Genomic DNA, 16,980 nt, shown 5'->3' with positions numbered 1-16,980 from the left:
ATCAGCACAGCGGTGTTTAAATGTGGAGCCAAGATCGGTGATTGGTCACGGCCGATATTTAAATTTGGCGCCCAAATCGGTGATTGGTCGCGGGCAGCGCCTGCGACTAATCACCGATTTTTAACACAAATGTTCGGACCTTTGTAACATCATGCGGATACTGTGGGGACATCAGCGGCTAGGGTGTGAAGGGAGGACTGGGGAGCGGCGCTGCGGGTCGGGATACTTCTGCTCCGAGCGCCCGCTCAGGTCCCGGGTTCTCGCAGCGGAAGTACCCGCACAGGCAGCGGCGCTCCCCGGTCCTCACTAAAACGATTCCGCTCCCCGCTCCTCACCAATACGATTCGCTGATTGGTCGCGCTCTCCGCACGCGACCACTCAGTGATCTTGGCGCTAAAGTTAAACACCGCTCTGCTGATTGGTCGCGGCCGCTGCCCGCGACCAATCACCGATCTTGCCGCCACATTTAAACACTGCTGTGCTAATTGGTCGCGGACGCCAGCCGCGACCAATCACCGAACTTGGCGCCAAATTTAAACAACGCTCTGCTGATTGGACGCGTCCGGCGTCCGCGACTAATCAGCGAGATTGGCGCCAAATTTAAACAGCGCTCTGCTGATTGGTCGCAGACTCCAGCCGCGACCAATCAACGAGATTGGCGCCAAATTTAAGCAACGCTCTGCTGATTCATCGCGGTCGCTGGCCGAGATCAATCAGCAGTATTGGCGCAAAATTTAAACAACGCTCTGCTGATTGGTCGCGGTTGTCGGCCGTGACCAGTCAGCAGTATTGGCGCCAAATTTAAACCTCACTCTGCTGATTGGTCGCAACCACCGGCCGCGACCAATCTGCGTTTTTTGTGCCAAATTTAAACAACGCTCTGCTGATTGGTCACGGTCGCCGACTCCACGACCAATCAGCAGTATTGGGGTCAAATTTAAACCCCGCTCTGCTGATTGGTCGCGGTCGCCGGCCGCGACCCATCAGCATTATTGGTGCCAAATTTAAACCCCGCTCTGCTGATTGGTGGCGGCCGCCAGCCGCCAACAATCAGCGAGATTGGCGCCAAATTTAAACACCGCTCTGCTGATTGGTTGAGGCTGGCGGCCGCGACCAATCAGCGATTTTGGCGCCAAATTTAAACAACGCTCTGCTGATTGGTCACGGCCGTCAGCCGCGACTAATCAGCGATTTTGGCGCCAAATTTAAACAACGCTCTGCTGATTGGTCGCGGTCGCCGGCCTCGACCAATCAGCGATTTTGGCGCGAAATTTAAACACCGCACTGCTGTTTGGTCGCGGCCGGCGACTAATCAGCGATTTTGGCGCCAAATTTAAACCCCGCTCTGCATCGCTCTGATGATTGGTCGCGGTCGGGGGCTGCGACCAGTCAGCAGTATTGGCGCCAAATTTAAACACCGCTCTGCATCGCTCTGATGATTGGTCGCGGTCGGGGGCTGCGACCAGTCAGCAGTATTGGCGCCAAATTTAAACACCGCTCTGCTGATTGGTCGTGACTAATCAGCGATTTTGGTGCCAAATTTAAACACGCTCTCCAGTCCTCACTAACACGGTTTGCTGATTGGTCGTGGCCGCCGCCCGCGACCAATCACCGATATTGCCGCCAAATTTAAACACCGCTTTGCTGATTGGTCGCGGTTGCCGAACGCGACCAATCAGCGATTTTGGTGCCAAATTTAAATACAGCTCTGCTGATTGCGCCCGGTCGGCCGCATACCTATTCTAGAATACCCGATGCATTAGAATCGGGCCACCATCTAGTATATTATATAGAGTTATTACAAACAGAGTGATCTATTTCAAGTGTTTATTTCTGTTAATGTTGATGATTATGACTTACAGCCAATGAAAACACAAGAGTCATTATCTCAGCAGATTAGAATACGTTATAACTAGTGTTGAGCATTCCGATACTGAAATATCGGGTATCGGCCGATATTCGCGGTATCGGAATTCCGATACTTAATTCCGATACTTTTACAATATCGAATACCGGAATCGGAAGTTCCCATAATGCCTGCGCTCTGCAGTGTCTCTGAAGGATGACAAGCTGGATGGCAGCGCTCAGCTGAGATCCAGCCTGTCATCAGAATGCCATCCCAGCGTGAGAGAATTCTCCTGATTGTTTAAAAGCCGGCGCGCGGTAAAAAGCCGCCGGCTTTTAAACAATCACACAGCCCCATACTGCTTCCCTGCAGCCTCCCACCCCGATGCTCCGCTCCCCCCATCCCGATCGTAAGTTAGGACCGGGCGGGGAGCGCAGCACCAAGGAGCGATGAGCGAAGGACTCGGGCGGGGAAGCCGGCAGTGAAAAGACTTCACCGCCGGCTTTCCTGTTCTGTGCTGCGCTTTCCCGCCGGTTATTTCAAATGAACAGCTGAGGTATCAGGTGATGCCGATCAGCTGTTCATTTGAAGTCGCCGCGGTGCCCTCGGAGGGTTCATGCGAGTTCATGCTTGACTGCATTGCATGAACTCACATGAAAATTCCCACGGCCGCACAGGTCAGCCTCACCTCCCAGACCATCAGCCCGTCATGAATGGTATGTGCGCGTGTCTGTGCGATGTCTGCGGGTGTGTGCGGTGTCTGTGCGATGTCTGCGAGTGTGTGCGGTGTCTGTGCGATGTCTGCGAGTGTGTGTGGTGTCTGTGCGATGTCTGCGGGTGTGTGCGGTGTCTGTGCGATGTCTGCGGGTGTGTGCGGTGTCTGTGCGATGTCTGGGGGTGTGTGCGGTGTTTGTGCGATGTCTACGGGTGTGTGCGTGCAGGCAGACATAGGCCGATGTGACACTACTACTCCCATCGGCCTATGTCTGTCCCCCGTCCACTCGTGCCAGCAGGATCAGCTTGATGGGAGCAGTAGTTCCCATCAGCCTGATCCTGCTATTTAAATTGCCCTTTAAACTGGCCCATATGTTATTTTGTCCCCCATAGTTTTCTATTTTTGCCCCTATACATGTTTTATGTAAGCCCCCATATTTTTGGGGGGGTTGTTGGTCCCCAATAAATTTTAAATACATGTCATTGGTGGCCAGTGGTTACCTAAAATAAATTAGTTCATACATTACCTGTCCCCGCCACCTAAAATAAAGTAAAAAATAAAAAACTACACCTATACTCACCTAGACACCGAATTCCCCGAAGCCATCGATCTCCTGTAATAAAATATAAAATAATAAACCACAACCTTATCCTTACCCCTCCATAGTAGTCCACGAGTGTCCCACGAAGATCTCCAGTTCAGAGCAGCCACATAGAATGTGACCGCTCTGAACCGCCGCCGCCGCTAGAATGACGGGGCCGTAAAGCAGCCCCGTCATTGCATAAGCGGGTTCGCCGGAGTTCAGGCAGTGCTGCTCCGGTTAGCTGCTTTACGGCCCTGCTGTATCGTGAGAAATTCCCACGGTACAGCACTGCCGTAAAGGAGGTCTCCGGAGCTGTGCTGACTGAATGCACTCCGGTGACCTCAGTCAGGGGCTCCCGCTGCCGGGAGCGGACGTGTTCCCGGCAGTGTGAGCTTACAGCAGCCATGCACAGCTGTCACCATCTCCAGATTTGACAGCTGTGCATGGGAGATCAGCGCAGGAACGTGGACAGGTAACTATTTTTTTTTAGTAAACTAAGAATTAAATAAAATGGTGTGTTTTATTTCAAATAAATTATTTTTTTCTGGATGTAGTGTGTTTTTTTTCTTTTTAACACTTTGTAGGTTAGTAATGGGGGTGTCTTATAGACGCCCATCATTACTAACCTGGGCTTCATGGCAGCTGGCGCTGACATGAACCCCAGCCCTATTACCTCACTGCCACCGCACCAGGGCAGCGTGGAAGAGCGAGGCTAAGTGCCAGAGTTGGCGCATCCTATGGATGCGCCATTTCTAGGGCGGCTGACGGCTGGTGTTTCTAGCCTGGGAGGGGGCCAATATTCATGGCACCCTTCCTGGGCTATTAATATCAGCCCCCAGCTGTCTGCCTAGCCTTTGCTAGCTATTAAAATAGGGGGAACCCCACGTCATTTTTTTGGGGGGGTCCCCCATTTTAATAGCTAGTAAAGGCTAGGTATTCAGCTGGGGGCTGATATTAGTAGTCTGGGAAGCTCCGTGGGTATTAACCCCTTCCCAGGCTTCAAACATCTGCCCCAGCCGTCTGCTTAACCTCCGCTAGAGACTAAAATTATGGGGGATCCCACGCCAATTTTTTTTTTTAAATAAATCCTTTATTTTAACACTAAATGACATTTGAGGAGTTAATAAAGATGCAGCCCCTAAATTATTATTTATTTTTTAATTAATTTTTCCCAAAAATTTTGACGTGGGCTTCGCCATATTTTTGTATGCCAGCCAGGTACAGCATCCAGCTTCTATGAACGCGCCATTTTCCGGGGTGGCTGCGGACTGCAATTTGCAGCGGGGGGGGGGTGCAGAAAGCTTGGGTCTCCCTGCGCTGCAGATTCCATCCCCCAGCTGCCTAGTTGTACCTGGCTGGACACAAAAATAGGGAGAAGCCCCACATATTTTTTTTTTTAAAGCCCCACGTCAATTTTTTTAAAATTATTTCAGGAAATTCATGAAATGATTTAAAAAAAATTGATGTGGGGCTTCATCCTATATTTGTGTCCAGCCAGGTACAGCAGGCAGGAAAGGGCTGCCCCCAACCACACGCTGCCTATTTGTACCTGGTTGGACACAACAATATAGGGAAGCCCTTTTTTAAAAAAATTATTTCATGAAATAATTTAAAAAAAATTGACGTGGAGCTTCGCACTATATTTGGGTCCAGCCAGGTACAGCAGGCAGGAACGGGCTGCCCCCAACCACCAGCTGCCTATTTGTACCTGGCCGGACACAACAATATAGGGAAGCCCTTTTTTTCTTAATTATTTCATGAATTTCATGAAATAATTAAAAAAAAAATACGTGGAGCTTCGCCCTATTTTTGTGTCCAGCCAGGTACAACTAGGCAGCTGGTGGGGGCTGGAATCCGCAGCGCAGGGAGGCCCAAGCTTTCTGGGCCCCATCCGCTGCAAATTGCAGTCCACAGCCGCCCCGGAAAATGGCGCGTTCATAGAAGCGCCATCTTCTGGCGCTGTACCCAACTCATCCAGGGCCCTGGTGCGGTGGCTCACTGGGTAATAAAGGGGTTAAGGCCAGCTTGGCATTATCAGCTGGCCCTAAGCCCGAAATTCATGGGGTCACGCCAATATTAGACATGACCACCATGAATTTCTAGTAAAGTATTTAAAAAAAACACAACACCCAGAATAAAGTCCTTTAATTGAAATAAACACACAATTCTTTATTGTTCTAAATTAAACTATACTTACCATCACGCCCATTCCAGCTGAAGCCAACGATCTCCTGCAATAAAAGAAAAATAATAAACCAACATCATCCTTACCTTCCCATGGATCCCACGACAGCTTCAGCTCTGCTACATCGAGATGACAGGTTGAAGCGCTGAGTGCAGGAGAATTCTCCCACGCTGTCAGTGACGTGCATGAGGTGAGCTGAGTTCATTGGACATGAACTCGGCTCATCTGGATGCCGTCACAGAGAGACACTGAGGAGCGCAAGCATGCCTGCGCTTCTCAGTGTCTGCGGGATGACAGGCTGGATGGCAGCGTTCTGCTGCGGTCCAACCTGTCATCTCGATGTAGCAGAGCTGAAGCTGTCGTGGGATCCATGGGAAGGTAAGGATGATGTTGGTTTATTATTTTTCTTTTATTGCAAGAGATCGTTGGCTTCAGCTGGAATGGGCGTGACTGTAAGTATGGTTTAATTTAGAACAATAAAGAATTGTGTCTTTATTTCAATTAAAGGACTTTATTCTGGGTGTTTGTGTTTTTTTTTTTAACTTTGACTATGGGGTTAGTAATGGGGGTGTCTTATAGACGCCTCTCCATTACCAACCTGGGCTTGATGTCAGCTGGCATTATAAACTGACATCAACCCCAACCCTATTACCCCACTGCCACCGCTACAGGGCAGTGGGAAGAGCGAGGCTAAGTGCCAGAATTGGTGCATCCTATGGATGCGCCATTTCTGGGGCGGCTGACGGCTGGTGTTTCTAGCCTGGGAGGGGGCCAATATTCATGGCTCCCTTCCTGGGCTATTAATATCAGCCCCCAGCTGTCTGCCTAGCCTTTGCTAGGTATTAAATTAGGGGGGACCCCACGTCATTTTTTTGGGGGGGTCCCCCATTTTAATAGCTAGTAAAGGCTATGTATTCAGCTGGGGGCTGATATTAGTAGCCTGGGAAGCTCCGTGGGTATTACCCCCTTCCCAGGCTTCAAACATCTGCCCCAGCTGTCTGCTTAACCTCCGATAGAGACTAAAATTAAGGGGAACCCCACGCCAATGTTTTTTTAAATAAATCCTTTATTTTAACACTAAATGACAAGTACAGTAACCAACACTGTCACTATACTTCATATATATGTGACTGACATGTTTCTATCTATCTAATCTATGTGTGATTCTCTATTCCTTCTATTCTAAATTGTCGGGTACAGATGCTGAATTGCCGGCCGGCTTTCTTAAAGAGACGGTGCACGAAAACACTATTATTTTTTTAAAGAAATCCTTTACACTAAATGACAAGTACAGTAACCAACACTGTCACTGTACTTCATATATATGTGACTGACATGTTTCTATCTATCTAATCTATGTGTGAAGCTCTAATCTTTCTGTTGTAAATTGTCGGGTACCGGTGTATGCGCTGATGAATTGCCGGCTTTTCGCATACATTCTACATTATTCTTAGTTGTTTTACTTCATGTAGAATTAACCTACAAGGAAAGAAAGGGTTTATTTTCATTCCGATATTAGTGTCCCATTGACTTGCATTGGTTTCCTGTATCGGAATCGGCGATATCCGATACTTTTTGAGTATCGGTCCGATCCAATCCGATACGATATTTCCTGATATCGGAAGGTATCGCTCAACACTAGTTATAACAACAGCTTGAAAAATGATTTTAAAATCCAAAATGTTGGCCTACTGAAATGTATATTCAGTAAATGCACTCAATACTTTGTCGGGGCTCCTTTTGCATTAATTAGTGCATCAATGCGGCGTGGCATGGAGGTGATAAGCCTGTGGCACTGCTGTTCTTATGGAAGCCCAGGTTGCTTTGATAGCAGCCTTCAGCTTGTCTGCATTGTTGGGTCTGCGGTCTCTCGTCTTCCTCTTGACGATACCCCATAGACTCACTATAGGGTTAACGTCAGGCGAGTTTGCTGGCCAATCAAGCACAGTGATACTGTTGTTTGTAAACCAGGTATTGGTACTTTTGGCCATGTGGACAGGGGCCAAGTCCTGCTGGAGAATGAAATTTCCATCTCCAAAAAGCTTGTCGGCAGAGGGAAGCATGAAGTGCTGTAAAATGTCCTGGTAGACGGCTGCGCTGACTTTGGTCTTGATAAAACACAGTGAACCTACACCAGCAGATGACATGGCTCCCCAAACCATCACTGATTGTGGAAACTTCACACTAGACCTCAAGCAGCTTGGATTGTGGCCTCTCCACTCTTCCTCCAGACTCTGGGACCTTGTGGAGTGTGTCAATGACTGTCTTCTGGACATCTGTCAAGTTAGCAGTCTTCCCCTTGATTGTGGAGCCTACTGAAACAGACTAAGGGACCTTTTTAAATTCTTAGGAAGCCTTTGCAGTTATTTTTTGTTAATTACTCTAATTTGAATAGATAATGACTTTTCGGTTTTCATTGACTGTAAGCCATAATCATCAACAGTAACAGAAATAAACACTTGAAATAGATCACTCTGTTTGTAATGAATCTATAAATTTGAGTTTCACTTTTTGTACTGAAGAACTGAAATAAATTAACTTTTTGATGATATTCTAATTTAGTGAGATGCACCTGTATATGTGTACTAAAGAAAGCTGTATATTTTGTAAATTTGTGTTTCATTAGTTAATACAATTGCAATTGTTACATTTTTTTTAATTAAACATCTCAAAAATCACCCTTGTCTTCATGCACATTCCTTATTAAATTGTGTATTAAAACATTTTATGGCTGCTACTATTGTTACTTCTAGGTGTCGGAGTGGATGACATGTTCATCATGATTTCCAGCTGGCAACAAACTAAAGTTAAGGATAAAGTTGAAGAAAGAATGGCTGAGACGTACGCGGAAGCTGCTGTCTCCATAACAATCACGACCCTCACCGATGTTCTCGCTTTCTACATTGGTATTTTGACTTCTTTCGAGTCAGTGCAGTCATTTTGTATCTACACCGGGACCGCCATCTTGTTCTGTTTCTTGTACAATGTCACATGTTTTGGGGCTTTCTTAGCTCTCAATGGCAGAAGAGAAGAGAGTAACAGACACTGGTTCATTTGTAAGAAGGTAGCAGAAAACAAAGATGACCGTCGTTCGCCTGCATATAACATGTGTTGTGTTGGAGGAGGATACAGCCATATCACTGGTAAAGAGACTGACCATCCCATGACTAGTTTTTTTCGTAAGCATTATGGTCCATTCCTCACAAACATCTGGACTAAGGTCTTTGTTCTTATTCTGTATGGAGGATATCTGGCCAGCAGTATATACGGGTGTTTTCAAGTTCAGGAAGGAATTGACTTACGAAATTTAGCTACTGATAGTTCTTATGTTCGTTCCTTCTATGATGATGATGACTTATATTTTTCAGAGTATGGTCCTAGAGTTATGGTTGTGGTGACTGAGGAGGTTTCATACTGGGATTCAGATGTCCAGAGTAAGATTGACAGGTGTATGGAGTCATTTATAAATAATTCCTATGTTAGTGGTGGGTTTCTCTCCGAGTCTTGGATGAGTGTATACATTGACATGGCTAAAAAGATGAACCTGAACATCAGTGATAAAAACAACTTTATCAGTAATTTATCAAGATTATTCAATGTAGTTCCAGACTTTAAACAAGATGTGGACATTCAGTTGGGGGCTATAATGGCGTCTCGCTTCTTTATCCAGACTGTAAACGTTACTTCAGCAGTGGATGAGAGAGACATGTTGAACCAAGTCCGAGATACAGCAAAGAGTTGTGAGATTCCTGTCCTTGTCTATCATCCTGCATTTATATATTTTGACCAATATGCCGTAATCATAGATAACACCATCCAAAATGTCGCTGTTGCTGCTGCCGCCATGTTTGTAATCTCACTCCTGCTAATTCCGAATCCTCTTTGCTCGTTGTGGGTGACATTCACCATAGCGTCTATTATAGTAGGTGTTACGGGTTTCATGGCATACTGGGACGTTAACTTAGATTCCATCTCCATGATCAACCTCGTCATCTGCATTGGATTCTCTGTAGACTTCTCTGCTCACATTACTTATGCTTACGTCTCCAATCAGAAAGCCAACGTAAATGAAAAGTTGACTGATGCCTTACATTCTCTTGGTTATCCTATAGTACAGGGTGCTGTGTCCACCATCCTGGGGGTGGTAGCCCTATCTGCAGCTCAGAGTTACATCTTCAGAACATTTTTTAAGATTATATTCCTGGTCATTGCATTTGGTTTAATACATGGACTTATTTTCCTTCCTGTGTTTTTAACATTGTTTGGTAACTGTATGAGGAATGATGATGCTAAAATGATTAAAGCTCATACAGATAAGCAAAGGTTGGACAGTGGTCAAAGAGAGACAAAATTTAATGGTTATGACAACAAAATAACCAAAATTCCAACACCATATGATGATCCCGATTGCCCTTAATTGGATACTCCCAAAATGTATTGTGAAGATTAGGTTTGTACAGGATTAGTTTTCCAAAGATTAAAAAAAAAATTACCACATCTGCCCACAGGTTGTATGTGTTATTGCAGCTGATCCCTATTCACTTTATGAAGATCCGATTCCAAACACAACCCTTGGGCAGATGTTGCACTGTAAAAGGAAAAACCGGAAATGTTTTCTAATCCCGGTTCACATACACTTCAGTAACTAATCTACATTAATATATATTCCCGATTGGCAGCCACATAGCTACGAGTGAAACAGAGTTATCATATACAGCTAGACCTCAACACGTACCGTATGGATCTTATAGTTCACCTAGTCATTTCCAAAATTAGGATTTCAATTTACTTAACACAAAAACAAAATAAAATTTTCTAGCAAAGTCGGTGTTGTTCCATTATATTATGTATTTACAGTTATTACTTTTGTACTGTACACTTATACATGTATTATGTATTGCCAGAAATTCCTATATACACATTACTTTAAGACAGGTGTAATTATTTATGTGTTTAGGATTATTAATCTTAAATTATTTCATTTTTGTTGTATTATTCTTGTAAATTATTTCAGATATTTTTATTTCATCATTCTTGTGTATTTTCATAAGATCTTAGCAATGTATAGTAGCTTTATATACTCCTTAAAGGGAACCTGTCACATCATTTGTATCATGTAAACTGTCCCCATGTGTTGTTAGTGATGCAATCTGCATCACTAACATGATTTTTTAATGAAAATCAGCGCTATAATCATATGTCAAAACCACTTTATATAGTTATATCTTACTTGCTCGTTCAATCAAAGGGGTGTTCTTCAATGTATTAAGTCGTGGCCCATTCAATTTGAATTCTGTCCCCATAACGAGCGGCAATGTCACCTGCATCCTCGCATTCAAATCTGTGCTTGCGCACTGTGTACTCTGTGCCACGCTTGCGCAGTGTGTGCTATAATCAGCGCTTGCGCAATGTGTATTTTTAAGCTGAGCTTGCGCATTGTCCATCGGCTCCCCGCACGTGCGCCGTGACGAGCAGCTCCCCGCGCATGCGCAGTGAAGCTATGTTTAGTTCACCAAGCTGCTCATCACAACAACAACCTGGGGACAGTTTACATGATACAAATGACGTGACTGGTTCCCTTTAACATTGAAATTGCAACAACAAGGAAAATTGATGACATTATGGAAGTCACAGGAGGATGGATACGCATGTTATTGATAGCAAATAATGAAAAAATGGAAACAAATGTTTCAAAACATCTTGATCTATTAAGTATTGAGTATGAGCATCACATGCAGAATTACACGCACTTACACACATGGGCCGCAATCAATGATGTTATTAAATGTCTGAGGAATGTTCTACCACACTAAATGCACTTGGGCAAATCATCAAGATCCACTGCTGGCAGCTCCCTTTGCAAATGTTGACCAATGACGTCCCAGATGTGCTTGACGGAAGGCAAGTTTGGAGAAAATACAGGGAATGCACAGGAGCACAAGCAACATGCACACTTTCGTTGTTGTGTTGAAAATTTTAAATGTTATATTTTTTTAAAAAACTTTTATATTTTTACATTATTTTTTAATCGCTTTGGGGTCTTGAACGTGTGATTGTTTAGTATTACGGTATATAACATACAGCTCTGGCAAAAATTAAGAGACCACTGAACAGTTTTCTATTGGAAAGCATGGAAAGACTGGTGGAAAGCATGGCAATACTAATAAAAACTGTGATTAAAATCATGGTTAGTCCACCAAATATTGATTTCACAGTTCAAAACAGAAGTAATTTGAGGTCTGAAAGCACTGTTTCTTTTTTAGTATTTTGACACTTTATCATTTGCTGCAAATAAATACAAAATTTTTAGCTTTGAAGTTCGGAGACATGTTGTCAGTAGTTTATAGACTAAAACAACAATGTACATTTTACTCAAACATATACCTATAAAGAGAAAAATCTAAGAAACTGAAAATTTTGCAGTGGTGTCTTAATTTTTGCCAGAGCTGTACATCACATATAAAAAATGTTGTATGATATAAGGAAATTAGAATGCAATAGAAAAATAGATTCCCACTTAAAAAATAATGTAACAAAAAGACAATAATCGTTTTTTTTTGCTGATACCATTTTGGAGTAGATGCAATGTTTTGACAGCCTCCTACTGCTTTATAATTAGAGATGAGCGTTGTTCGACTCGAGCTGTTCGCCAATCTCAAATTCGAGCTGTTTTGGGCGGTGTTCGAGCCGTTCGGCGAACACGAACGATTTGAAAAAAATCCGGCTGTTCGAGGTTATGTTCGATAACTGTTCGTGCACCAAAATCATAACTGGATTTTTTCACAGTAATGCTGAAAATTAATGTTAATATGCAGTTTGAGTGTACAGTGGGGCGGGGGGAGGGGCAGGGGATGGATCTCTGCAGAAATAATGAAGATCTCCATTTTTTTTTCTCTTTCCCGCATTTACGGTGGGGAGGTGCAATCTGTCAGCCTATCAGCAGCGCACACACGGAGCAAACAGCTTTTTTTCACACAAGCAAGGGTATGTGTCATTGGCTGTGTATGTCACATGTCCTTTCCCTATAAGACCCAACCATTCCCCGTCGCCACCATTTTCTCACTGCTGCAGCTGCGTGTTAGACAGCAACGCTGTTGCTGTGTGCGCTATACTTTCAGTGTTAATTTCAAGCCAATTTTCTATGAAATATACAGATAGCTTGGGAGTAGGGAATAGTTGTGATTGCAGTCCTTTTTGAGGACTAGATTACAGCATTTCCTACGACTTTTAGCAGGCAGGTCTGTGCTCTGAAATAGATAGGTTGGGAGTAGGGACTAATTGTAATTGCAGTCCTTTTGAGGACTATTTTACAGCATTTCCTAGGACTTTTTGCCAGGCAGGTCTGTGCCAGTGCTGTGCAAATGTTTTTCACAGCATTTGGCTAAATCTAGGTAAGCAAATCCTTTTTGGCCTCTTGCAGTGTGTGTTAGTCAGTGGAGTAGCGTTATCTGTGTTGCAAGCTACACCACCTGTGTATAGAATACAATTTTTTTTTACTGCACCTAGCCAAGTAAAACCTTTTGGGCATAGCATCATTCTATTAGGCCATCTAAACTGAGCTCCACCAGCTTGCAAATTAGTAATAATTTTTATCTGCATCTAGCTCGGAAAATAATTTTGGGCTTGTAGCAGTGTGTGGTACTCATTGTATTAGGCCATCTATACCAATCTCCACCAGCTTTGAAATTAAAAATAATTTTTAGCTGCATCTTGCCTGTAAAATAATTTTGGGCATATTAGCAGTGTGCGGTACTCATTCTATTAGGCCATCTATACTAAGCTCCACCAGCTTTCAAATTACTAATAATTTTTAGCGGCATCTTGCCTGGAAAATAATTTTGGGCATAGTAGCAGTGTGCGGTACTCATTGTATTAGGCCATCTATACCAAGCTCCACCAGCTTTGAAATTAATAATTTTTAGCTGCATCTTGCCTGGAAAATAATTTTGGCCATATTAGCATTGTGTGGTACTCATTCTATTAGGCCATCTATACTAAGCTCCACCAACTTTCAAATTAATAATAATTTTTAGCTGCATCTTGCCTGTAAAATAATTTTGGGCATAGCAGCAGTGTGCGGTACTCATTGTATTAGGCCATCTATACCAAGCTCCACCAGTTTTGAAATTAATAATAATTTTTAGCTGCATCTTGCCTGGAAAATAATTTTGGGCATAGTAGCAGTGTGTAGTACTCATTGTATTAGGCCATCTATACCAAGCTCCACCAGTTTTGAAATTAATAATAATTTTTAGCTGCATCTTGCCTGGAAAATAATTTTGGGCATAGTAGCAGTGTGTGGTATTCATTGTATTAGGCCATCTATACCAAGCTCCACCAGCTTTGAAATTAATAATAATTTTTAGCTGCATCTAGCCCGGAAAATAATTTTTCTTCCCAATAGTGGTAGCCTGGCTTACAAAAATATACGCTTCATAACAAAAAACACCAGCCTAGCGCACTGCATTAATAAGATGGCATCATCGTCTCTCCCAGTGCTAGGCCTACTACGCTGGCTAGCATTCCTGTGCCTAAAACACAATGTATGGGTCCGCTCTAGCCACGATGCTGAGGGGTCTAAAGCTGCTGCTAACGCTTTATCACAATTCAATTGGCAGATTTTCACAGAGCTCCTCCCCAACGCCCACCCATCGGGCAACAGTTGCCCACCCTCCCTATGGGATCTAGTGGCGAATAGTTGATGCCATTAATCAGAGCGTCAGTTGCCCCGTCGACATGGCAAGCATACAGTAAGGCATGGGAAGAGTGGACACGACTAGTAGCAGGCAGACCGGTTGACCAATGTGAACAAGCCAGATTACAAGACACCGTAGAATTTCTCTACCAGCTAATGATGAGGGGCATATCAGGGGCGTCAGCGCAGCGGTGTCTGACCGGAGTAGCATTTCTCTTCCAACTACTGAATTGGGGAGATGTGACAAAGAGATTCATCATCAGACAATCCATAAAAGGGTGGAAAAGGGGACAGCCAAGTCAGGAGTGTAGATGTCCCGTCCCGTGTCGCTAAAACTGATTGATCACATCATATCCCTAACACCATTAACATGACACTCACAATTTGAAGCAACACTACTGTCTACGGCATTTGAGATCGCCTTCTTCGGGGTGCTATGCATAAGCGAATTAGTCCCTCAATCCAAAATTACCTCCAGTGGGGGCTTATTACACCAGGACGTAGCCATAGCCAATAATGCAATACGTCTACGCATACGCCACTCGAAAACGGTTCCAGCGGGCAGGGGCACTTGGGTACTTCTACAACCCACAAACGGTACACCGAGTCGGGTAAAAATAGTAAAAACATATATAACCATCAGATCACAAAGTAATTTCTTCCTATCACACATTGATGGAATGCCATTATCAAGATACCAGTTCCAAGTTATATTTAATAAATGCATAACATCGGCAGGGAACCACCCCAAAGATTACGGGACACACTCATTCCGCATAGGCGCGGCCACGGAAGCAGCAAGAGCAGGACTGTCAGAAACGGAAGTTCAGAGGATAGGGAGATGGCGATCCACGTGTTTGGCAAGATACATAAGACCGGACTTGTTATCCTAACGTGGTTTGTTTCTTTTACAGGTGACGCTAAGCCAACAGTGTGGGTGATAGGCCACTCGTATATATATTGGGCAGAAAAAAGGGCGAAAGTCCACCCAGACGGGAGGAAATTAGAGTTTCATAACACATATTTTAACTGGAGAGGTATTAGAGGCCTGCTATGGCCACAGGTACTAATGGAGGTAATCAAGGTAGTGAGAGAGGCAAGAGGTCCGGTCATCTTGGTTATACAGGCCAGGGGAAACGACCTAGGTCATCACAAGAGCTCATAACTAATGGCAATAATGAAACTAGACACTGAGCGCTTCAGAGAATTTTTCACAAAACTAACTATAGTATGGTCAGAGATTGTGCCGATAGCGGTATTGCAAGGTGCGCGAGACATCACGGCCATCGAACGGACAAGGCGGGTAATAAATATTGGATGGCAAAATTTAGAAGAGACAGAGGCGGTGTAGTGATACAACACCGACAACTGGAAGGAGATAAAGCAGGCCTCATACGGCCTGACGGTGTTCACTTAATGGATATTGGACTGGACATATTCCTGTCAGGACTCCAGGACGGAGTGGAACAAGCGTTAAGAGTGATGGATGGGGGTCAGAGTCCTGCATACCATTACGCAGGATCCTCCGTGGACTGGAAATAGAAAGGACATGTTGGAGAGTTACACTTGTTGGCCAACTTGCCTGTGTGGAGACCCAGGGCATGCTGCAACAAGCTGAGTTATTTTAGAAATAAAATGCCTTCCTAAGGGAATGAGGATAAAGAGTTAAGAAAGCTGTGACCGATCCTCACCCATCCAGTTGTAAGAGTTACATTATTGTATTGTCAAGGAAAGGGGGGCGGTAGGGGGGCTGAGCGTCTGGGTTTGGTTGGAGGTCACCACAGTCTGCCTAGGCTAGATGCATTTAAAAATTCTTATTAGATACACAGGCGGTGCAGCTTGCTTCGCAGCTGGGCTACTACGCCCAAAGGATTGCCTAGGCTAGATGCAGTTAAAAATTCTATGCTGACTAGCAGACACTGAAGCTTTGGAGCAGACCTCTGAGTAAACAGCTCTTCAGACTCAACCATCTGTGTTACCCCAAGCCATAGTGTATGTAGTTTCTTACAGATAAAGGGGGGGGCGACCCAACCCACCTGGAATTGACGATGCCAACGTCACGTAAAACACAGCAAGGGAACTCCAAAAAGAGTCTCCATTTTTTCCAAAAATTGTGGCACAGACACCACATCAATTGCCCCAGAGTTGCTTAAAACGGTTGGTGAGGTGATTTTACCAAATCCTCAAGCTTTTAGTCTCCCCAGGATGACACAGGGGTAGAAAAGTCCTTGCGGATCCATGATTTGTTCATCTTTATGAACGTGAGTCTGTCTACATTTTCAGTGGAGAGCCGCGTGCGCTTATCTGTCAGCACACCACCAGCAGCGCTGAACACACGTTCAGACAGAACGCTGGCTGCGGGCCATTTATCCAGATTGGAAGCCCAAAAAGAGCAAGGGTCCAGTGACACAGTCGTGGCTTCAATGTTTACTTGGAGATACTCCTGTACCATCATCTCTAGGCGTTGACTATGTGTCAGACTTCTTGTCTCCTGTGGCCTTGCAAAGGATGGTCTAAAAAAGTGGTGAAACGATTCCACAAAATTGCTGTTACCAGCAGATACTGTGTTACTGTTACGGTTTGAGTGATGAAGACTCGACAGTCCCACGGTTTGCAAGTTAGAACCACTACGTGCACCACTGGTGTTTTGTGGAAAAGCACATGTAAGATTCTGCAACAGCCTCTGCATGCGTGAATCCCTTCCTATGGCAGGAATTATTTCGGCAAATTTACTTTTGTACCGGGGATCTAAGAGTGTGGCAACCCAGTAGTCGGGATTACTTCGAATTCTGACAATCCAAGGGTCATGTTGCAGGTAGTGCAGCAAGAAGGCACTCATGTGTCTTGCGCATCCAGGAGGACCAAGTCATTGTTGTGTTGGTAGTGAGGTAAGAATCATACTTCCTTCCTCTGCCCTCTCCCCCCAACCTCACACAACAGAAATGTGATCAAGGTC

General features: G+C 44.4%; 1 protein-coding gene across 1 annotated transcript in view; it reads left to right on the top strand.

Moving 5' to 3' along the window:
• Window positions 1-10,152, top strand: part of LOC141265025 (patched domain-containing protein 3-like) — a 61,866-nt gene extending 51,714 nt beyond the window's left edge. Inside the window, exon 4 of the mRNA XM_073677563.1 lies at window positions 8,083-10,152. Within this exon, the coding sequence (XP_073533664.1) occupies window positions 8,083-9,746 (1,664 nt within the window). The 3' untranslated portion in view covers window positions 9,747-10,152. The remainder of the gene's footprint in view (window positions 1-8,082) is intronic.
• The last annotated feature ends 6,828 nt before the right edge of the window (window positions 10,153-16,980 follow it).

This window comes from Phyllobates terribilis, unplaced genomic scaffold (genome assembly GCF_046119375.1).
Source record: "Phyllobates terribilis strain yellow unplaced genomic scaffold, ASM4611937v1 Scaffold_4__5_contigs__length_816908805, whole genome shotgun sequence".
In the NCBI taxonomy this organism is placed as follows: domain Eukaryota; kingdom Metazoa; phylum Chordata; class Amphibia; order Anura; family Dendrobatidae; genus Phyllobates; species Phyllobates terribilis.
Note: the sequence above shows the minus strand (reverse complement) of the source record. Positions and strands in the feature narration are given on the sequence as shown.